Consider the following 22,414-nt stretch of genomic DNA (forward strand, 5'->3'; position numbering starts at 1 on the left):
TTTAGGAGCACAACAACACAAAGAACACATCCTAACCTGGCGCCCACATCGAAATGCCTCGCCCCACGCATATCGCGGGTGTTAGTCCATCCGAGATCAAAAGCCATGAAGAACACCTTTGGCTTTATCGAAAGCTTCGGTTTTCAAATCAAAAGACATGGATCGAGCCACTTTTGTGCGGGCATGGTTCCTTCGTTTTCAAAAATATATAGCGTCTACAACTTCTTTTTTCTTCCCAAATGTCATACCCGGTAAAGCCCGAGCAAATTTGTCAAGAACCATATAAGCGTTAATACATCCAACTTCAACATGAAAAATAAAAATTAGGTGTAGTGAGGTATGCCTTTAAAAGAATAGTGAGTTTTTCTACGGGCTTATATACTACTTCCTCTGTTCCTAAATACAAGCTTTTTTTAGAGATTTGAATATGGACTACATATGGATGAATATAGACGTATTTTACAATGTGGATTCACTTATTTTTAGAGATTTCAATAATGAACTACATACTCAAGATGGCAATATTCCCCATGGGGACAGGTACCCGTGGGGATTTATCGTCATGGAGCGGGGATGGGGTATTGTCTGGTGGGTACCTGTTAGTCTCACGAGGCGGGAATGGGTATAAAATTACCCCATGAAGACTTCATGAATACCCAAAAACTATGCCATGCGTACTACAAATGCAGGATATATAGATTAATACCTAGATATTTCACACAATTATTTTTCTCCACCTCCCCCAACAACCATGTCTTCTCTAATCTCACCTATCCCAGTCAGCTTTGAAATCCCCATGGATACCCGACGGGTACTGGGTACCCGATATTAATGGGGATGGGGGGCGTTTTGTCCCCGTGAAGCTTCACGGGGCTCGCGGGTATGGGGATTGGTGGAGATCGGGACGGGGGTGGGGGAGTCATCCCGTCCTTGTTGCCAACTTAACTACTTACAAAGCAAAATGAATGAATTTACACGCTAAAATATGTCTATATACATTCCTTAGCGAGAAAGAGAGCGGGATTGTGACGCGATAAAGAAAGACCCATGCCGTGGCGATGAGGACGAGCGGCGGGTCCACGCCCCCCTTGGCAAGAAACCACGCACCCCCACGGGCCCCACCCGCCGAAACCCTCACGCGCACCCCGCTCCCTCACCCTATCTCACGCCAGCCGTCCGATCCCGCCCACAGAACCCATCCGACGGCCGGATCCGCGCCTCCCCGCGGTCGGCGCCCGGCTAGATCTACCCCGACCCTCGCACCCAGCGCCGCACCGCCAGTCTCTCCCCCGCCCACCGGAAGCCGCAGCGGCCACCGGATTCCCCCACCCCAACCCGGCGACCCACCCACGGTAAGGGAAGGGAAGGCACATGCCGCGGCAGATAGCGGCGGAGGCGGCGGCTTAAAAGGGCCTCTCCAGCCCTTCCTGTACCCCCACCCCAACCCTACCTCGCCGCCGTATCTCTGATCTGAAGAACCGGAGGAGCGCAGTGGAGTCCTAGTCCGTTCCCGGCTGCTCCTTTCTACGCCCCGAGCCCGCCGCGATGAGCCTCCGCAGGTATAATCCCTCCTAACCCCTCTTAAATCTCTCTACCTCGAGGATGCGTGCTCTTCGGTGGCTGCTTGGATTGGATAGCCATTTCTGTGCTCCAAGTTCAGTTATCTGTGTTGGGCTGGTTCAGATTGCTTCGATTTGATGCTTTTGCTTCTTGTGTAGGCGTTAGTCAGGCTACTAGTTGTTATGTGGTACGATCTAATTATTCGTTGTCTGCATACATGTCATGGTGTCGCAGCTAGAGTTCAGTTTCTTGTGCTGGGTTGGTTCGGTCGGCTTCAGTTTCATTCATGCTTTCGCTCATCGTGTAGGCATCGTGCTATGGGTTGCTCTATGGGACCTAACTATTCAGTGCTCGCATACATGCCATGCTGTTGCATCCTAGCTAGAAATGACAAGGAACAGAGTAGAAGCTAGAGTTTTTGTTTGGTAGGATGGGATGGGAGCAACAGCGCGGCGGTACCAGGCGTGTATGTCTGCCTTGTGTATAGCGTTCCTGGTAGCTAGGTTAGCAAAGTAGATCACATACTTGCTGAGCATGATTGGTTGGCGGCTTGGCGCCAAGTTTACATGAGATGGCCCGTTGGCGCGCGAAAAGTTCACCGTTTCGCGCGCTGGTCCCTGCTGCTGCTTCATATTGATTGATGCGTCTGCGTCTTGTGCAGACATCTTGTGTTGAGTCATTAAAGTGTTCTAAGTACTAGCTATGTAATATGCTTGCGTAGTCAGGGGACAACCTTGTGTGATGTGATGCATTACATCTCGTGCTAGTGCAGCGCCAAAATGGTCGGAGATTCAGTAAGCTAGAGCTTTCCTTCGGTGTGTACTAATTAATTGTAGTTTCCTGCATAGCCGTTACCTCGCTAGACGACAGAGCAAGTTACGTACTTTGCTTTAACGTGTTTGGTCGGTGCTGAGTATTGGACATTTTTGTGCTCAAAATCCACCCTTGTGCGCTCGAGCTTGCACGTGCTACTTAAGACGTGTGCTTTAATTTTTCATGCACGGCTTGCATATTAAGTTAATAGGATGCATGTAACTGCTAGATATTTACATATTCAGAAACAACCTTATATGATGCTTTCCGAAATGGTAAAAATGTCTTTGAATGCCTGTCTAGTGCAACACGTGTCTGCCAGCTGGATAACATCGTAAGTTGCATACTGACTAAACAAATGTTAGAAGTTTGATGTGCTGAGTGCTACGGACTAACGCTGCTTACCTAATAGGCACAACAAGCTTTGTGCACAAGCTGTCATCATCCAGCCATTCTCAAGACTAATATGGCGATGCCTTAAGGGGCTTTTAATGCCATGGGATTATACTATGGCCTTGATGTTGCTGTTTTCCCGACAGCAACAATGGTGGTTTACAACCAGGCCACAAGCCCGCAATGCTAATGTTTGTTGCAGCAGCAGCAGTGTTAGCTTCTCTCCATCATTGCTCGCTGCTGAGCCCTTATGTGGCTGCACCAGCAGCGTTCCTGGTTGGAGCAACGATGTGAAGCTGCATGGGTAAAGAGTCACAAAGGCATAATTATTCGTTAATAATTGTGGTATTGCACCCAGTATTATTCAAGAAAAAGAAAATTTCATAGACTGACTAGAATATCATACTCCATATAGCAAGATCGACCAACACCTACCTTTTTAGTCGTTTGCATATCAGGTCATATGAGCTGGCAAATAAACTGTATTGTTATTAAATGGGAAAGCACCACTGGCAAGAGCACCTTCTTCCTAGATACTAATCTTTAGCATCTGTAAGCGTCTAAGACAGGTTTTAACAATCTATCATCCACTTACAAGAAGTCATTTCTATCAATGTAAAGGGTTCATGTTTAATGTTTCAGGACAGGTTAATTCCATGAATACTCAACTAGTTTTTTTTCAGAGAAACAGAACATAATCATAATCATATTCATTTCATATTCTTATGAGTTTCCATGCGCCATCAGTATTTATTGGTGAATTTAGTCCCGAGGAAACTCACACCCCTTTGTGATTTGCAACTTACTACTGCCAATGGTAATCCTTAATAGTTAACACTTCATCCGGAGAACAAAATGAGCACTGATAACATCTCCAGGTTGTTTTTACTTGTTAGTTGAAAGGCTTAGTGAATCATTGAGCTAATATTGGTGTAGATTGCTATTTTCTTTTCTGGTGATATCTTTCCATGGTTTGGTTCTGCATGGTGTGTCATGAAAGAAATACATAGATTTGTCACACAATACTTTTTTTTTCCGCCACCCATGCTCCCCCCTCTGTACATATCTTTATTCCTTTTTTTTGTGCTTATGTCCCAGGTCCATTTCACTTACCCTTGTGGATAACGTGGCTCATTTTGAAGTTACTTTTGTGCTAGCACAATCTAACTAGCTAGGTTAAGCTATACTGTTTACTTGGTGGTGTAAATCTGTAAAGAAAGTCAATACTTAGTTTTAGTCGAGCTTTGTGTAAAATATGGAAAGGAAGGCTGGAATGATACTGGATGAACATGTTCTGAAAGCTAATGATCGCAAGAGGAAACATGAGTCTGCTGTGAAGATTACTGGCACAGATGATTCTGCTGAGGTCTCTCAGCATGCTGATGGTTCTGCTGCCCTTAAGAAGTCTAAAATGACCTCTTGTGCTGGCCATATTCTGGAGTGGTATAAGAACTTCAAGACAAGCGGGTTGCCGGTGCGTGTGCTTTGTTACCACCAGGGTAAATGGAGGGATTTTCCAGAGCATGTTGTGAATCTGGTACAGCAGGACTTCAAGTTGAAGAGGCCAATTACTAATGCTGTATTCAAGAACCAGCAAGTCCTGTTGGACTTTATGCACATGGTCTGCATTGATTCTTCAATGACCACAAACAAGCCAATAGCATGGATTGATGTTCATGGTAACCGCTTCTTTCCAGAGTTATGTGCTGGACTGGTAACATCTAAACCATCTCAGCATGGGAAAAGTGACCCCAGTGGTAAATCTGAAGCTGGTGAGTGTGCTGGGACTTTGATTTTAACAGCTGGAGCTGAAAGCTCGAGTTCAGATTCTGTTGATGCAGTACTCCCTCATGCTAAGAAGGTACATAATTATGCTGCTGTTGAAAATAAAGCTGGTCCTGCAATCTGTTTGAAGGAATCTGCTAGTGGAAACATACATGCTGCTACTTGTAAGCAGAAAATTGGCCAACCTGTTGATTCAGCTGTGCGCAAATTATTACTTGAAGGGGCAGGCCAACCTTTTAGTGAAGAAAATATTGTTGGGATCTACAGAACCCCACTGGTAGATCAGCAAGGGCGGGCTCGCTTCAATCTTTTCCAGAAGGAACTTGAAGTCACCAAAATGCATCGTGGGAATGCAAATGTGCGCTATGCGTGGCTACCTTGTTCCAAGGATGCTATGGAGGAGATGATGATGCGTGGTGTTCTGGAAGTTACAAAACCAATGCTGGGGCCAATGTATGGCATTGGTACACATCTTGCTCCAGCGAACTGCGCCAAAACTTGGTAAACACTTGTTCTGTTTCTGATTAATCTATGCATGTTAATCTAAACTTTAGGCCATACGTCCATCTGTTCAAAAAAATTCACTGCAACAAATAGAATATTTGTTTGTATATATGCATCTTTAGGTTTTCTGCTGGATTGTTCTTGCTTTGAATATTCAGTGGTTTCTTATGATCTTACTTGATTATTTTTCCACAGTGCCAGCTACTCAGATATTGACGAAAATGGCATCATGAGGATGATGCTGTGCCGTGTTATAATGGGGAATGTTGAGGTTGTACTTCCTGGATCAAAGCAATTCCAGCCAACCAATGAAAGATTTGATAGTGGCGTGGATGATCTTCAAAAGCCAAAGCACTATGTCATATGGGATGCTAATGTGCATCGACACATCTATGCTGAATATGCTGTTGTTATCAAAGCACCTTCCATGACCAATGGTACTACAGCCACTCTCATGGTTCTTGATTTTATCTGTCTTTCCATTTTTCATTTTTACTTCTGTGTTGTTTACACAAGAGAATTCATTTAATATTACTGCAGAATACATGGCTAGAGAAGATACTGCATCCAACGTATCTGAGATAAGAAATTCTGGTTCAGCAGAAAGTGTAATCAAGGTATTCCTATTATGTTTAACTGGTTACAATCATATCTCAGCTTTGGTACACATTGTGTCTTGAATGGACAGCATGTTGATACCCCACACGTATAGACTGCTGCATGTTTGGTGTGTATTAGATAGGTGTATTCAGATAGGTTATTATCTACCATCTTATGGCCGTTGGCCTTCTTTTATCTACAAAATATGATTAAGCATAGATTTGAAAGTTGTTGGCGTGCCTGTTAAGGATTGTCATAATTTGCTTCCAAGCTTGCGATGGAACGGGGCTTACTTGTACTTATATGCACTCCATATGGATGGACTCAGTAGTTAGTACGTACTTAATTTTGGTGCGACATTTTACTTGGGAACATTCAGCTCTTCATATTATTTTTTGGTTGTTTGTTGTGATCAGGACGATAGTTCCGAAACCATGGCATCTCCAGCTGGTAAACAACAAGCACCCAGGTTTGGGCGTGCTCCAACTCGAAGGCCTCCTACTTCACCCTGGATGCCCCTCCCAATGCTTTTTGCTGCCATCTCCACAAAAGTTCCCCGTTCTGACATGGACGTAATCCATGGACACTATGAAGAATTCAAGGTTGTTAATGCTGTTTTCCTTCTGAGATACTGTACTTGGTTACAGTTATTGTTCCCAGTCAACATGCTAAATGTGATGTGCCTGTTGATGTTCCAACAGAGGAGAAAGATAAGCAGGCCCGAGTTTGTGGGACGACTAAGACAGATCGTCGGCGACAAGCTGCTGGTTTCTACAGTAATGAGGCTGCAACCTAAGGTACTTGAGACCATTAACGCTAATCCTCCATGTCGTGTGCATACATTCAAAGTCTTTCTCATCGTATGCAGTGTAGCCTGTTTTGTTGTGCTAAACACTTGCTCATGTTGTCCATGACGGTTGCAGGTGGTGCCACCCATGGCAGGTGCTGAAGTGCTACCAAGAAGAACACCCGGCACGGGAGAGCAGCACCTCCAGAAGTAGCAGTTTGTCGATATAACAGCTCGTGGAGCCGCTCCTAGTGGAGAGATACAGAGAGTACAAGGAAAGCCGTTAAGTTATGCGTCAGTTGGTTATAGACAAAACTAGTGAGTAGACTGTGAGCAGCCTGTTAAGTTGTTTGGTTCCATCTGGTTGGTCTCTTGGCGTCAGTCGGTAACTGGAAACACTCTGTTGTAGCCGCTGCTGTTGTGTGCAAATCTGTTTGCAGCTTGTACTGTACTATACTTGGTAGATTTGTTGTTTTAATTTTGAGCTGATGAACCTAGCATAGAATTGATAGAAGTAATGGTGAGTTTTAGTTGGCTCTAGATTTTCTCTCTTTTGCTGACGAGCCTAGCATAGAATTGATACAAGTAATGGTGAGCTTGACTCGGCTCATGTGATTTCCCCCTTGGGGGCCGTTGCTTCTTCAGCTCCTGTTGTGTTGGAAGAAACATGGTGGGAAGACAAAATCCAGAGTTTTCTTGTTTCTTGGATCCAACCACACCAAGAAAAAGAAGCAATCTTGGTAGCAGGCATCTATCTATCTCTCCAAGGTAGTATCTATCACAGCATACATTATTGTCAGGCCTCCGTTGAAGAGATTTCTGAGGCCTTTGGGAAGACAAATTCCACTCTCACAAGCACCGTTACAGATGATGTTGTTATAACCTTGGTGATACTTGCATCCATTGCTTTACTTGAATTCCTACAGCTATTATTTTACTGGACATTGGGGCAGAGTATCATTTATTTGTCAGTCTATCAGAGAGCAGGCAAGATTCAAGAAAAGAAAAGAAAAGAAAGAAGCGTGCACAGAGGGTAACTTTTTTGTCATGGGGTTGAAGGAGTTTCTTGTCAAGATTGCTGTGTGTCTTCTTGCCAATATTGGCGTGGATCGTGGGATTAAAGGGGTTTCTTGCCAATATTGGCGTGTCATGTACTCCCTCTGTAAAACAACAGTGATCTAAACGTTCTGATATTAGTTTACGGAGGGAATACATCAAACAACGACCACTGGCAGCACAAGCTTGGGCAGTACCCATTACTTGATTCAGTCAGCTGCAATCCTAGTCCATGAGCAGGTAAACTCTCTCTTAACACACGCACAACGGTGCTACTCGTACTTTGGAGAGTTGTTTTTATCTTTTCGACTGGGTGTTCCAGCATCGCCTAAATGATTAGGCATCCAGGGCCCACAAAGGAGCTGGGAAATCTGTGGAGTTGCCTGATGAAGTATTATCCTCTCCCTTATACGTACTGGTGCTACACTAAGCAATGGGAAATCTTCTTTACAGTTACAGTAGAATGGAGCACAACACCTCTTGTGGGCCGCTTGTCAGTGGGAAATGCACCCACATCCAAGCTAGTCCCAGAGAAAGCAAAATCAGACTCACACTATTTTGACTTGGCACATCGCAACATGGTACTCTGAGAGATGCTAACATTTTCTCAAGATAGGGCAGCAAAACCCGCTGAATGTTTAAGCATTGCCACAAAACCGTCGAAAGACAAAACTGTCAAAATACTCTTCATACTTGGTGGTTTTTTGTGCCAAAGCTTCTTCTTCCTGGGCATCGCGAGCATCAAGCTGGAGGCGTGTAACCAACACTGCCGCGTGCATAGTTTCGTTCTCACTGCTTTCCCTTTCTGTGAGTGTGTTTAATTTCTGCTTGTCTTAATAAGTGGCATGTGCTGCTGTTTTGTACTTGTGGAGTAGGTCCGATGTCTCTTAAGTCTCAACATAATTGGCTTTTCTGTAATTTGTGATTGATTGATTGCTTGCACTCATCCTGCTGTAATATAATCTGACTATTTGTGGATTATACTATTGTCCGGCTTTACATGGATATACCATTAAATCATTTTCTTGTTGTAGGTGATCTAGCGTATATTCACAAGCTTGGCCAGTGTCCTGCCGATTACAAGGGAACCGGCCAGATCATTTGTCTGCCCCAGTTGACAAATAATAGCATAGTTTCTTCTGGTAAGTGAACCTATTCTCTTGATTACCCATGGTTGTATCTGCTGCTATTTTGTGGACGGCATGGATTCCAATTGAAAGTTCTGTGTTTTCATTTTTTTGTTCAACCGCGATGATAGTTTCCAAACCTTGGCATCTTGGTCTGATAAACAGGCACTCGAGTATGCCTGTTAATGTTAAGCAGGCCCGGCTTAATGACAAGCTGCTGGTTTCAATCCTCCGGTAGTAAGCCAGCCTACAACACAAGGTACTTGATCAGTTATCCAAAGTACTCATGTGATCCAATCCTCCGTATTGTGCGCGTACATTTGGAGTCTTTTTCATCATATTCAGGGAAGCATGTTTTTCATCATAAAGAGTCACAGCCTGCGAGAGAATAGACATGCTTCCTAATCTACGTTCAGAACCAGCCTCCTTGCAGAATTATTATGCAAGGGTAAGGCTGTCTAGAAATTCCCTTCCTACTCCAGCTTGTGTGGGAGTTTTCAGCACTGGGCACGCCCTTTTACAAATAGATGGTAGAATCATAAAAGAATTAAAGAAACGACAACTCGATGTGCAGAACTGAAGCAAGAGATGTCCTTAATCCATATCATTCAGGAAACACAATGAGCGGCACCATATCTCACAATCTCGCAAGCGCAAACGCATTTTCCGTCATGAATTCTCGCATGCACAAGCTCACACTATTTATTCCAAATCTCTGCAAATTTAAATCGTAGCTCGCCGGCGTCTACTTCACGCCTCTACTTCAAAAACCCATGCTAAATATTGAAATCAACAAATGACTAGATTTAACTCCAATCACATGTCACATAGAATTGCTCTTTCGTGTTAAACGCTCACTTGCGCTCTCCTCATGCTCCATGCCCTGAGCTGAGGCACTCTGACCGTGGCACTTCCATTGTTAAAGGCAAACATGTGAGGGCCGCCATCATCATTGACAAGCGCCACCGGATAAACTCTAGCCATTATGCAGACCCTGCCACCACCTCCGAAGCTCTCCACCGCCGACTGTTGTTGGATTTTGTGGATTTCTCTTCTCTAGTCAGGAAGCTAAGGGGGGAAGCTAGGGATTTCTGGAAGAACCTTATCTCCCGATTCATTCCTCCTTGTCTCAGTATATACAAACTACATTTACATTTTAACCCTTCTCACTTTCCTATTTGCAACTAACTCCTCACAACACTCCCCCTCAAGATGGGGTGAAAATGTCTAAGAGCCCCATCTTGCCACACAACTTAAAGAAGGATACAACACTCACGCCCTTTGTTAATACATCAGCAAGTTGGTCTCCAGTTTTAACAAAACCTACTTGAAGTACTCCCTCATCAAGTTTCTCCTTAATAAAATGTCTATCAATTTCGATATGTTTTGTTCTATCATGCTGAACCGGATTGTTGACAATGTTGATTGCGGCTTGATTATCACAATGGAGCCTGAGTGGTCCTCCTTTAAACAACCGAAGTTCAGTTAATAATAATCGAAGCCATAACAACTCACATAGCCCTGAAGCCATGGATCGCAGCTCTGCTTCTGCTGTGGATCTGGCGACAACACTTTGCTTCTTACTCCTCCAACTGACTAAATTTCCTCCCAAGAAGACGCAATAACCTGAAGTGGATCTCCTGTCATCCAAGCACCCAGCCCAATCAGCGTCTGTGTATCCCTCAACTTCTAGATGCCCATGGTTGGAAAGGAGAATTCCTTTTCCAGGACAACCTTTGAGATACCGCAGAATTCTATTTACTGCATCTAGATGACCTGATCGAGGATCATGCATATATCTACTCACCAGGCTCACGGCATATGCAATGTCTGGTCTAGTATGGGATAGATAAATTAAACGTCCCACAAGTCTCTGGTATCTCCCCCTATCAACAGGTTCTCCTGAATTGGCTGTAATACGAAGGTTTGGTTCAATTGGTGTGGCAGCTGGTTTACTTTCAAGCATCCTAGTTTCAGCGAGAAGATCAAGCACATATTTCCTTTGAGAGAGATAGATACCTTGAGCTCCATAAGCTACTTCTATTCCCAGGAAGAAGTGGAGGAAGCCAAGGTCTTTGACTTCAAATGATTTCGCCAACATTTTCTTCAAGTTCTTTATCTCCACATCATCATTCCCTGTGATCACAATGTCATCAACATATACGACCAATACGACAGTTTTATTTCCGTGGTGCTTAAAGAAAAGGGTATGGTCAGCATTGCTTTGTCGAAAACCCAAAGTGCAGACTTCCTTGCAAAATCTCCCAAACCAAGCCCTTGGTGACTGTTTAAGTCCATAAAGTGATTTCTTCAATCTACACACTTTACCCATTGTCTCAGGCCCACTGAACCCTGGTGGAATCTCCATATAAACTTCTTCTTTCAAATCTCCATGAAGAAATGCATTCTTCACATCTAGCTGAAACAACTTCCACTTGTTATTTGCTGCCACCGAGATTAAAGCTCTGATGGTGTTCATCTTTGCAACTGGGGCGAAGGTTTCATCATAGTCCACTCCATATGTCTGGCTATAACCTTTCGCCAAACCATTCTGCTCTGAAGTACCTGGACAAGTTGTGTGATGAATAATCCCAAAACTGGATAAGTACTCATTAAATTCCTTGTTCACATACTCTGTGCCATTATCAGTGCGAAATGTTTTCACACAAGCATTATATTGCGTTCTGATCATATTATGAAAATCAACAAAGCATTCAAACACATCGTTCTTGTTCTTCAACACATAAACCCAAGTCACTCTAGTACAACAGTCAATAAAGGTAACAAACGAGCGATATCCATTTAAAGATGAAACTCCACTAGGACCCCACACATCAGAATGTATAACTTGAAGTGGCGTGTCACTTCTATTATCAGACGATGTATAGGAGCTACGTGTTTGTTTACCATATTGACAAGCGTCACATACTAGACTCCCCTGGTTAACTTTACTATAAAGAGCAGGATAAAGCCTACCAAGGGTGACAAAAGACATATGTCCTAGCCTGCGGTGGTGAAGAAGGAATTCGTCAAGTGGTGAAAGGGACGCAACAGCTGCAACCACAGGTGGCATATTATTATCCAGATAATACAGTCCATCATGCATGATCCCCGTCCCAAGTCTTCTTCCAGTCCCAAGTTCCTGAAACAAGCACCATGATGGAAAGAAGATAGCAACACAATTAAGTTCATTTGTGATGCAACTGATGGATAGCAGATTTATTGGGAACGAGGGAACATGCAAAACAGATGACAAAGACATATCAGTGCTACACATAATTGTTCCTGATCCCATAATGGTTTGGGAGGAGCCATCAGCTAATTTAACGGTTTTCTTATTTAAATCAGGAGTATAGTCAATAAAATTTCTGTAGGAACCAGCCATATGTCTAGATGCACCTGAATCTAATAACCATGGTGCATCAATGGACTTATCTATCACAGTGTGAGAGTTGTTACCACCGAAATTTGCTAAGGCAGCAGAGGTAGGCGCTTCAACAGTTGTCTTGTCACCTAGAGAAAGCCCCTTGAATTGGCACCACTTCTCCCAATCCTCAGCAGTCATCTCAACACTCATAGTTTGGGTGGTATTTTCAGTGATCACCGACGTGTTTGCTTTAGCAGCAGGGCGTGTACCTCGCCCACGGTAGCCTCGTCCTTCAAGCCCATGGCCACGGCCTCTTCCACGCCAGTCCTGCCCTCTTCCTCTGCCGCCTCCCATTAACTCAGGGCATGAAAACTTCAAATGTCCTGGCTGACCGCACTCGAAGCATTTCTTCTCAGTTGTATTTGATCCCAACCTTTGATAATTTCCACCCTCTACTGCATAGAGTGCTGATCGCCGCTGCATGATACCTTGCATCACTGACCCGGCTGCCTCTAATTTCAATCTGGTTTCCTCACTAATGATAGCTGATATTGCCTGCTCCAGTGTAGGAAGCTTTCCGCTACCATACAGTGCAGCCCTCCTGTTTTCATACTTAGAATGAAGTCCATTTAGGAAGTCCCTCACACGTCTCTTTTCCGTCCACTTGTTAAATTTCTCAATACACTTACCACACTCCATATCAATTGGATCAAAGTAATCAATCTCACTCCACAATCTCTTCAATTCGGACACATAATCCACAACTGATTTGTCACCCTGACTCAACCCCTGCAGCTCCTTCTGAATTTTACAAGCAAGCATCTCATTACCGACTCCAGAATATGTACCTTTCAGTAGCCGCCAAATTTCTGACGCCTCCTTAATCCTTTCCACCTGCTTAGCAATTTGAGGTGAGACTGAACTCAGCAGCCATGCTCTCACCAATGCGTTGGTCATCTTCCACTTCTGGCCTTCCTTGGAGTTCTCGTCAGCTGGTTTTTCAATTGCCCCATGTATATAGCCCTCTAGACTTCTTGAGACAAGAATTGTCTCTGCGTGCTCTGCCCAACTTGCATAGGTTTCAGACCCATCTAACTTCACCAGGGGCATTTGCAATGGATGAACCTCCTCCTTGACCTCTGCTTCTGGTTTTGAACTCCCTCCTTGCTTGCTCATAGCCTCGAACAACAATCTATATTTATCATCCATGGCTTGCAACACCGCTGCAAGCTCCCCTGCCGTGACTCCCGATGGAGCAGCATCCTTGTCACCCATCGTTGCAAACCTCTCCTTGATGTGCTGCTCTGACCTGGTCTTCAGCAGCCCAGAAATCCTCTTGCTTTAGGACCAAGCACACTTGTGACCTTTGGTGCTTCTTTCTCTGTTGCAACACAACAGCAGCTCCTGCCTCCTCCTGGACACAAATCTTTCCCAGCAACACCACGCAACCACCTCCAGGGAACACTCTCCTACACCTCTGCTTGGCACCTCCAGCCTGCTTCCACACCTACAGTTCTGCTCGCCTCCAAATCAGTGGATCTCCACCAACTGCTGCCCCAACCGAACACAATCCGTGCGCTGGCTCTCTCTGCCGGCGACACCCTTGCCGAGGCTTCCGATTTCGAGCAGCCTGCACAAGGCTACAAGCAGGAGCACCACTCCCAGGTCGCACAGCCACCAGCTTCAACTCCAACCCGCTGCACCGCCTCACACCCTGGCCGCAGCTCCTTCTATTCGCTCCAGTCCACCACCAGAAGCACTCCTCTTCTCTCCTCGACCACAGCAAGGAGCGCCACCATTCCCTTGGTCGCCGGCGGCGGCTACAGCACCTGCTTTGATACCATGTTGTTGGATTTTGTGGATTTCTCTTCTCTAGTCAGGAAGCTAAGGGGGGAAGCTAGGGATTTCTGGAAGAACCTTATCTCCCGATTCATTCCTCCTTGTCTCAGTATATACAAACTACATTTACATTTTAACCCTTCTCACTTTCCTATTTGCAACTAACTCCTCACAACACCGACCGATCAATCTGCACAGAGGCGTCCATTTTTTTAGTTCTGTCATGAAGTAAATAACTGGAGAAATTAATGAAGCAAATCCTCCCAACTCACCAGAGTTCTGAGAGAGATCTTCCTTTCTTTTTCAAGGTCAAATTCAAAGAAGCCTCCATAGGCTGGTGTGTACAGTCCTGGTCTCAGGGAAGACCTATGCAAAGAAAATGAGAGAAATTTCTTTTTAGTTTCCTTCCAGACATTAATAGATAGGCATTTATGGAAACCAAGGCTAACCAAAATGAATGCAAAAAAGCATAAGCACTAACCTTCTTAGGTCAGTGCACATGAGGATCATGTACTTTTCCTGTGATTTGTAAACTCTGAAATGCACAACAGTCTGCTCCTCCATGTTGTCGGAGGCCAGGATAACAAGTCCAAATGGCCCTATGCCACCATGAACCGATGCATCAGCTTCCCGGCACTGCTTCGGAGCGTCTAAAAGCCAGGAAGGATCAAAAGGTTCGGCGTCATCGATGGATGTCAGCTCAAAATCTATCTCGACGTCAGCCTGTTTTTCCAAGAAAATTATGTGCCTGGTTAGCCAGACTTGCTCTAAGAAAATACACAAAACACATAAACCTAAGAATATATGTGTGTGTGTATATATGCCTATCTTTCTGTTGACAGAAATGTATCATGCCAGTAAAAAGGGTCATGTCAAACATAAAGATATTTTTTTACTTCAAAAAGGGTCATGCCAGTAAATGTAATATCCCTTAAATATATAGCTTTTACTGGCATGACCCTTTTTGAAGTTAAAAAAATATCTTTGGAAGACTAAGTAAACACGTTTGTGAACATGAAACTACCTGCAAAGTGTCAATCCCCTTAATCTCAAATAGATCTCCCTTCTTGAGCTCTAGTCCCTGATGGTTGATTTCATTTCTTCGAAGGGACTCAATCTCTTCAACTGGCCATTGCAACAACCGCTTGCCATCGCTGTCTAACCAAATTGTCCTAGGGATTGACTAAATATAATAAAAGTGAGGTTAAAGATGTTACACCGATTTGTTAAATCATTATGTCAATATGACGCAATTACAACCAATTAAGGGCAGATTTTCTTACATGGATTCCTGCCCAGCCTTTTGCAACATCATCTGAAGAAGCATCTGTCTCGTTGCTCCAAGCCCATATGATCCTCCTACCCTGTTTTGAGTCAAAGAACGATTTTGAAGCATAGAAATTTCCATAATCGATCCTCAGCCACAGCCGATAGTCGTCTATGACAGTATCTGGCACAAAGACATCACGTTTGAGATCATAAACCCCAATCATGTACTTGTCGCTGTAATCCATGCCCATTTTGAGGACATGCTTGGCGCCATTAGGGATTGCTGAAGACATGTCCAGTCCACCGTTACTTCCCGACAATACCGCGAAGAAATCCAGGCACTCCCACATGTCGAAGGAATTGGATGAATACAGCGGGTGTTCAACACTAGTCCAATTCAAGAAGTCTTCACTCTTGTACAAAAGTGCAGTAATGGAGCCGTTCAGATCAGCACCAACTGCTATTCTCCATAGTTCATCTGGTCCGATCCAACCAGTTGTCGGATCCCTGAACTGGCTCGAGTTCAAGCCTGGTATGACCGGTTGGATCACTGGGTTATTGCCTGCTTTGGTCCATTCCCTGAGGTACGGATCAGACCGGTTTTTGGGAAGCGCAATGTTTTGGACCTGATGCTTCTCCATGTTGATGAGACCAGTGTATGTGATCGCTGGTTGATTACCAGGTAGAATTGTGGCTGAGCCGGTCCAGCAACCGCATATGTCACTTGGGGTATCCGGTACTAGTACGGGTTCAAGACCGATCCAGTTGACGAGGTCTGTTGAAACTGAATGGCCCCAAACTATGTTATAGGAGAGACTGGGACTGTTGGAGCCATCGGGGTTATACTGGTAGAACTCATGATAGATGTCATTGTAGTACATTGGTCCTGAATTTTTTTTTATAAAGGTAGTATAAGATGTAGAATGCTGCAATTTTTTCTCCTTTTTATTTAAAAGTGGTTGTGCCGGAGATATTCATACCACTTGGATCTTTATTGTTGTCGCAGATTTCCAAGGAACGCCAATCCATCAAATATATGAAAAAGTGAGGGAATGTCGATGACTTGCAACAGATGTACAATTAATAGGATATGATTACTCCAAAAAAAAAGGATATTACTATTGGTAAAACAGGACCAAAGATATTCTAGATTGCAAAACATGTTTTTTTAAATGGATTCAAACCGTAACACCCTTGTTTCGGCTTTATGATTTTATCTTGTTTTTCTTTGTCGCCTTGTTTTCTCTCGTTTATCTTTGCTTTTAGTGCCTATGCTTGGATCAACTCCACCTTATTTTCCCCAATTGACATACACCCATTCCCTAGATACCATGTCACAATATTTCTCCCTCATTTCCGCCACACTTAAATGATTTATATTGCCTCTGTACCTCCAGTTACAAAGCAAACTCTATCCAAATAAGATGGAAAATACAAAAAGTCTTGAAGCCTCCCGGTTCTATAAAAACAAAATCTACATAAATATCTCGGTACGTAGTTCAAATGTTTTGCATAAGCTCCAATTAAAAATTTTGCCAACTTAGCCAACTTTTACGATTTGGGTTTTGCGGAAGCATCTAAAGAACAGGGTTATCATCATATTATGGTAGTATTACTTGAAATCTAACTGCATCGCATTACAGTGTGTGCCTACTTTGGGCAACATTCAGCAACAGATTTGCATAAGTAATCAGGTGCCTACGAAGCTTTCCCTGGCCTGTAATTATTTTTGACACAAAGAAAAGTTCATAACGATACAGGTTCATAACGGTATTACTGTAAAAATATTACTCCCTACATTTAACAAGTATATTGGCATACCAAATTTAGATTGGCTAATAGGTTTTAACTTAGCCTCCCCAGTTAGGCGAAACCCTAACCAATTTTATTTTTCTGTGCGAGTTAACCAAGTTTTCTTTTACCAAGAGAACAGAAAAAGCACACCAAATCAGAGACTATATCTGATTGGTCACGAATAGAAGTCGACAGAAAGCATAGAGGGAGCTTAAAAAGAAAAGAAAAGAAAAACCAGAGAGGTAAACATATATACATACCATTCATCCAGTTCTTGGGAGGCTGGAAGTGGTAGGCAGTCCTGTACCTCTTGCTGACAATGGAGGGGATTTTTGTTGACGACTGTGAGCAGAAGAAGACCCCTCCATTGCTGCAGGGTCGTACCTAAGAAATTTTGGGGCGGACCAAGCTGAAGTTAATTAGGCTCGATCTACTTATAGAAAGAAATTAGTTAGTAGGAGTACTCATATAATCAAGAAATTATTAGTTAGTTGTCTCTTCAGCACAACTGAATAATTTGTAGAAACTAATAGAAAGTGAAACGGAGAGCGAGTACGTTAATCCTATATACCTATATACCTATATACCTAAGAGAGTCATTCTCACTAATTTATTTATCTTAACATGCAAGCATGCCAAATCACTATACAATTATGAATGGGATAAAGCCCACCTCAAGATGCAATCATGCATGAAAAAAGATCCACCATAACATACAACCATGAATGGGGAAAATGATTTCTATTCAATTGTTGAATATAAGTAGAATAATTCATATGCATTAGAGGTCATACTACAGAAAAATCACATGTCGCCATTTGGCTAGCTGTAAGCCAAGTGTAAAAATATGAGTACTCGGCTTACATCAACATAAGCCGAGTATCAAATGAAGGACGCACGGCAAACAAAAAGTACTTGGCTTACATAGTTGTAAGCCGAGTGACTATAGAAAATGCTCTTGACTTATATGATATACTTGACATGATATAAGCACTCAGGGGGCCATAAAGGCAATGCCTAGTGATAAGGCTCCGAGGTCCGACAGCTTTACCGGTGTGTTCTTCAAGAGCTGTTGGCCAATCATAAAGGATGATCTTATGAAGGTCATCTCCATCTTCTCAAGTTTGCATGTTGTGAACTTCCAGTGGCTCAACTCCGCAAATGTGGTTCTGTTGCCAAAGGAGGGGGCTGAGGTGATCATGAACTTTAGGCCTATCAGTTTGATCCATGCCATCGCCAAGATTGTGGCCAAGGTGATGGCAATGAGGCTCACCCCATTTATGAACATCCTCATATCCCGTGCTCAGAGTGCTTTCATCAAATCTTGGTGTATCCACGACAACTTAATGTATGTATGCAACTATGCTCGTCGACTACAACAAACAAACACACCATCGCTTCTGCTCAAGTTGGACATCAGGAAGGCATTTGATTCAGTTAGATGGGTATATCTGCTTGACGTATTATAGGGAAGAGGTTTTACTTCGAAGTTTCGTGAGTGCATCACGACTCTATTTCGGACATCTACATCGATGGTTCTCCTCAGTGGTATTCCAACAGTCCTATTCAGCATGGAAGGGGCCTCCGCCAGGGGGGGGGGGGGGGCTTTGTCGTCCATTTTGTTTGTCCATGCTATTAACCCCCTACAACAGATCTTGGATGCGGCAACATAGAATGGAGATCTACACAGATTGTGTGGCCATGGTGCCTTCCTTCGCACCTCTCTATACGCGGCGACGCTGCAACTTTATTGGCGCCTATCAAAGAGGACGTGGACATGCTTGCAACCATACTTAAAAGCTTTGGGAACGTCACTGGCCTAGTTACGAACATTCACAAGAGCTTGGTGGCCCCTATTAGATGCTCCAATGTCGACCTTGACATAATTTTTTGTGCCTTCGCGGCGGCTCATGCTCAATTCCCTTTGCCGCGCCTTGGCCTTCCGCTGTCCACTCATCATTTGTGGGTTGTGGACTTCCAACATTTGCTTGATAAGATTACCAGAAAGATCATGACTGGCCAGGGAAAGTACATTACGATGGCTGGGAGGAGCACGTGGGTAAAATCGGTCATCACTTCACAGGCCATCCACCACCTCATTTCGCTTGTGGTGCCCAAAGGACCGATGACCACCATTGTCAAGTTGCAATGGGCTTTCCTATGGGGAGGCACAGATAAGGTTTGGGAAATGTAAGACAAAATAGGAGAAGGTTTGTATACCCAAGGACATGGGCGGCCTAGGCATCCTGGACATGGACAAATTCGCACGTGCCTTGCGGCTTAGATGGCCTTGGTTGGTTTGGAAGGAACAAGATAGAGCTTGGGTTGATTTGGAGCACCCGGGTGATGAAGAGGATATGACACTATTTTATGAGTGCACTTCCATCACTATTGGCAATGGGCAAAGGACATCCTTCTGGCACTCCCATTGGCTTGGAGGTCGGAAGCCTAAAGCAATTGCTCCCTCCATTTCTGCAATTTCAAAACACAAGAATGACACCATCCTTAAGGCTATGGATCTCAACCGGTGGATTACGAACATCAACACAAATTTGGGGCTCACAATTCAACACATCCTTGAATACTATAATCTTTGGGTTGGATTATGAGAGGTCTTCCTTGATGAGGAGGTGGACGATGAGATCGTTTGGAAGCTTTCGCCTTCCGGTGAATACACAACATCATCGACTTACAGACTTTAGCTTGACGACTCCACTGCATCGCAAATGAAACCGGCTGTGTGGAATAATTGAGCGGCACCAAATCATAAATTCTTTACTTGGCTTATCATTCAGGATCGTGTTTGGACGGCGGATAGGCTCCAATGGAGAGGATGGCCGAATGGTGGCCTATGACAATTATGCAAGAGGGAGCCGGGGATGGCGGCGCACATCATCTTACGTGTCGATTCACGATGCGCATTTGGGCGGAGATCAAGACTTGGATGGGGTTGACTAGTGTGGACATCACCGACTAAAGTAGCTTCGACAACATCAAGGATTGGTGGCACCACATGATGGGCGTCAAAGCCAATGTGAGAAAGGGCCTCACATCTCTCTTCATGTTTGTTTCATGGGAGATTTGGAATGGGCGGAATGCAAGAGTGTTTAAGGACGTGTCCTCCATGCCAAATGTAATCACGTCTAGAATCAAAGCCGAGACCAGGCTTTGGAGTTTGGTAGGTGCCAAGCGTTTGAGTTCTCTTATACTATGAGAGTAGGCTAATCGGGTTCAGGCCGTTTATGGATGATCGGTCATGTAATTCAAAACTCTTCTTAACTAATGAGACGAGGCAAATCGTTTGCCTTCGTTCTGGCATGAAAATTAAAGCACTCGGCTTACATGGAACTCCCGGCAACGATGTTTGCCACGTGGCCGCCGAACGGCTAGCGTGACGGTCGTTGGTATAAGCCAAGTACACTCCCACGGTACTTGGATAACAATTACCATTTTTTAAAGCCGGACCGCCATTGGTTTAAGCCGAGTAAGCCGAATGGGGCCACTAGGCTTACACGTAGTCCATGTTTGCCCTCGGCACTCGGCTTACAAATGGAACTTGTCTTACAGCGGACACGTGGCTGCATGACGTCGCCTGTGGGTGAAAAATTAAGCCGGGCAAAATGCCCCCAGCTAACAGCAACATTCGGCTTACTCATACACCATCAGTGCACTACTGCCCTCGACTTAATGTGACATCATGACACGTGGCGGCAGGCCGTTGGCCCTGGTTGGAAAATTAAGCCAAGCGGCACACTCGGTTTACCGTGGCCGTTAGTCTCAGTCGGCCGTCATGTAACTTTGTTTGGTGAGAGCCTCTATATTTACTTCAGATTATTTGTAAGCCAAGTAGCCGTAAAACGACACTCGGCTTATACGCCATAAGCTAGTCCAAATGAAGCTGAGAGCCATAAGTCGAGTGCATCACTCGGCTTAATCTGAGCCGAGGTTATTTGGGGATTTGCCGAGTATGTTTCATACTCAGCTTTTTTTTTTTCTGGAGTGTCATTTGTATTTTAAATTTTGGTTCTTATGTTTTCAGTCCAATTTTCATCAATCAATTTCCGCAGCAACGCGCGTGGTATTCTCTAGTTAAAACAAATGGTTGGCACCGTCAGTAAGTATAAGGCTAAAGTCCATTTAATAAAGAAAGGAGGGGAGCTAGCCATAATAATTAGAGTGAAGTGAGTGAGTGAACATGGCTTATTTACCAGGATTTGGAAGAGAACGCTGGTGGAGAACATACACGCAAGGCCAGCAAGCCAGCTGCAACAGCAGAAGATCTGGAAACTAAATAATCCGAAGAAACAAATCGACTCAAATAGTTAATGAACCTGACAAACAATCGAACAATGCATGAACTTACACTGTGAAGACAGACATCAAGCAAGAGTGAGTTGACAGAAGACATCATCCAGCCAGCAGGAGCATACAATCCAGTAAGTTAGTCAGACAGACACTTGGCAAGTTCTCCGTCTGTAAAAATAATATAAAAGCTTGATCTAAACGCTCTTATATTTCTTTACGGAGGAAGTACAATCCAGTAATAAATTACTAGTATGAAACAGAGGGAGTACAAATCAACCAATGAAGCTGGAGTTGGAGCGAGCAACAGGGCTGGGCTGGGGTCGGGACCAGGGAGGGAACAATTAACTAAGCAAGCAAGGAAGAATTCCTCACCTTGCACGGTCATCGCCATCCTCTCCGGCGGGCGGCAGAGCACCACGCAAATCGAGCTTCGCTGTTTGAACGAAGAACATCGATGTAATAATATATATTATGAACTGGGTGCGTGGGTGGGTAGGGGCACCCGTGACTGACATGCAATCATAAGAATATACAGTATTATGAAGAGCGTGGGATGCATGTTTCTCGTCTGACGCTCAATTTGTTTGTATGGCCGGCATGCATGGGTCCGCTGCTTCATGTATTGTTTTCGTCTTTCCACGTAAGATAGGGCCCCAGCAAAGTAAATTACGGTATTGGCGGTACGGCGGTAGTTGTGCTTCATGGATCATCCCATTCTCCACCTGCCTAGTGAGCCGTGGAGTTGTTGCTGTCATGATCACAATTGATGCACTTGTCTTGTCACATTTGTCCCGCCCGCCCAACATTTTGTCAGGCAATTAGGGAGACTTTGTTTGAGCTTGATCCAAATTATTCCTACGTCATAGTGTCATTGAGCCTTGACCTGCGCTCCAGTTCTTGGGTCAACCCCATCAACACGCATACACCATCAGCCTTGTTATTGCACGTGGATATTTCATGTTGAATAGTACCACATGACTCCATTAAATTGATTCTCATCAGTTTATATACATTCAACATCATTGTCCACTAGTAGAAAACAGAGCTTTGGTCCAGGTCGGGTCAGCCCATTAGTCTCGGTTCAGTCACGGACCGGGATCCATTGGGGCATAGGTCCCGGTTCGTGAGGCCAGGGGGCCGGCTGGGCCTCGTGGGGCATTGGTCACGGTTCGTCTAACCCCTTTGGTCCTGATTTCAGACACGAACCGGGACCAA

General features: G+C 44.3%; 3 protein-coding genes across 6 annotated transcripts; 2 read left to right on the forward strand and 1 right to left on the reverse strand.

Moving 5' to 3' along the window:
* The first annotated feature begins 1,262 nt into the window (after window positions 1–1,262).
* LOC123087501 (inactive poly [ADP-ribose] polymerase RCD1) lies at window positions 1,263–6,960 on the forward strand. 2 transcript variants are annotated; one of them, XM_044509523.1, is made up of 8 exons: window positions 1,270–1,559; window positions 2,786–3,070; window positions 3,865–5,052; window positions 5,251–5,492; window positions 5,596–5,672; window positions 6,072–6,257; window positions 6,357–6,452; window positions 6,579–6,960. In XM_044509523.1, the coding sequence occupies exons 3-8, from the start codon at window positions 4,022–4,024 to the stop codon at window positions 6,654–6,656; spliced, it is 1,710 nt and encodes a 569-aa protein (XP_044365458.1). In that variant the 5' UTR covers window positions 1,270–1,559; window positions 2,786–3,070; window positions 3,865–4,021; the 3' UTR covers window positions 6,657–6,960. The 2 variants fall into 2 exon arrangements, with proteins under 2 accessions (XP_044365457.1, XP_044365458.1); XM_044509522.1 differs by lacking the exon at window positions 2,786–3,070 and having other exon boundaries at window positions 1,263–1,559.
* Window positions 6,961–7,756: 796 nt separating this feature from the next.
* On the forward strand, window positions 7,757–16,507 carry LOC123087502 (uncharacterized). 2 transcript variants are annotated; one of them, XM_044509524.1, is made up of 4 exons: window positions 7,757–8,305; window positions 8,533–8,640; window positions 8,791–8,884; window positions 16,107–16,507. In XM_044509524.1, exons 1-4 carry the CDS (start codon window positions 8,092–8,094, stop codon window positions 16,138–16,140), a joined length of 450 nt encoding a protein of 149 aa, XP_044365459.1. In that variant the 5' UTR covers window positions 7,757–8,091; the 3' UTR covers window positions 16,141–16,507. The 2 variants fall into 2 exon arrangements, with proteins under 2 accessions (XP_044365459.1, XP_044365460.1); XM_044509525.1 differs by lacking the exon at window positions 8,791–8,884.
* On the reverse strand, window positions 13,787–21,755 carry LOC123087500 (beta-fructofuranosidase, insoluble isoenzyme 4). Of its 2 annotated transcripts, XM_044509521.1 has the most exons (10): window positions 21,572–21,754; window positions 21,258–21,367; window positions 21,103–21,157; window positions 17,155–17,278; window positions 16,081–16,089; window positions 15,115–15,986; window positions 14,856–15,014; window positions 14,313–14,554; window positions 14,104–14,197; window positions 13,787–14,021 (listed from the first exon to the last, which is right to left on the reverse strand). In XM_044509521.1, the coding sequence occupies exons 2-10, from the start codon at window positions 21,272–21,274 to the stop codon at window positions 14,001–14,003; spliced, it is 1,593 nt and encodes a 530-aa protein (XP_044365456.1). In that variant the 5' UTR covers window positions 21,275–21,367; window positions 21,572–21,754; the 3' UTR covers window positions 13,787–14,000. The 2 variants fall into 2 exon arrangements, with proteins under 2 accessions (XP_044365456.1, XP_044365455.1); XM_044509520.1 differs by lacking the exon at window positions 21,258–21,367 and having other exon boundaries at window positions 21,572–21,755.
* Window positions 21,756–22,414: the final 659 nt, after the last annotated feature.

Source organism: Triticum aestivum, chromosome 4A (assembly GCF_018294505.1).
Source record: "Triticum aestivum cultivar Chinese Spring chromosome 4A, IWGSC CS RefSeq v2.1, whole genome shotgun sequence".
Taxonomy (NCBI): domain Eukaryota; kingdom Viridiplantae; phylum Streptophyta; class Magnoliopsida; order Poales; family Poaceae; genus Triticum; species Triticum aestivum.

What these genes read in the sequence shown, in the direction of transcription:
- LOC123087501 (XM_044509522.1), top strand. Translation starts at nt 4,022, where the DNA reads ATGGAAAGGAAGGCTGGAATGATACTGGATGAACATGTTCTGAAAGCT. An exon ending in GCGAACTGCGCCAAAACTTG is followed by an intron (nt 5,053 to 5,250) that starts GTAAACACTTGT and finishes ATTTTTCCACAG; the next exon opens with TGCCAGCTACTCAGATATTG. An exon ending in GACACTATGAAGAATTCAAG is followed by an intron (nt 6,258 to 6,356) that starts GTTGTTAATGCT and finishes ATGTTCCAACAG; the next exon opens with AGGAGAAAGATAAGCAGGCC.
- LOC123087500 (XM_044509520.1), bottom strand. Translation starts at nt 21,714, where the DNA reads ATGTCAGTCACGGGTGCCCCTACCCACCCACGCACCCAGTTCATAATA. An exon ending in GCGTTCTCTTCCAAATCCTG is followed by an intron (nt 17,279 to 21,102) that starts GTAAATAAGCCA and finishes AAAATTTCTTAG; the next exon opens with GTACGACCCTGCAGCAATGG. An exon ending in ATGTGCACTGACCTAAGAAG is followed by an intron (nt 14,198 to 14,312) that starts GTTAGTGCTTAT and finishes TTCTTTGCATAG; the next exon opens with GTCTTCCCTGAGACCAGGAC.
- LOC123087502 (XM_044509524.1), top strand. Translation starts at nt 8,092, where the DNA reads ATGCTAACATTTTCTCAAGATAGGGCAGCAAAACCCGCTGAATGTTTA. An exon ending in TAATAGCATAGTTTCTTCTG is followed by an intron (nt 8,641 to 8,790) that starts GTAAGTGAACCT and finishes TCTGATAAACAG; the next exon opens with GCACTCGAGTATGCCTGTTA. An exon ending in AAGCCAGCCTACAACACAAG is followed by an intron (nt 8,885 to 16,106) that starts GTACTTGATCAG and finishes TTGTTGTCGCAG; the next exon opens with ATTTCCAAGGAACGCCAATC.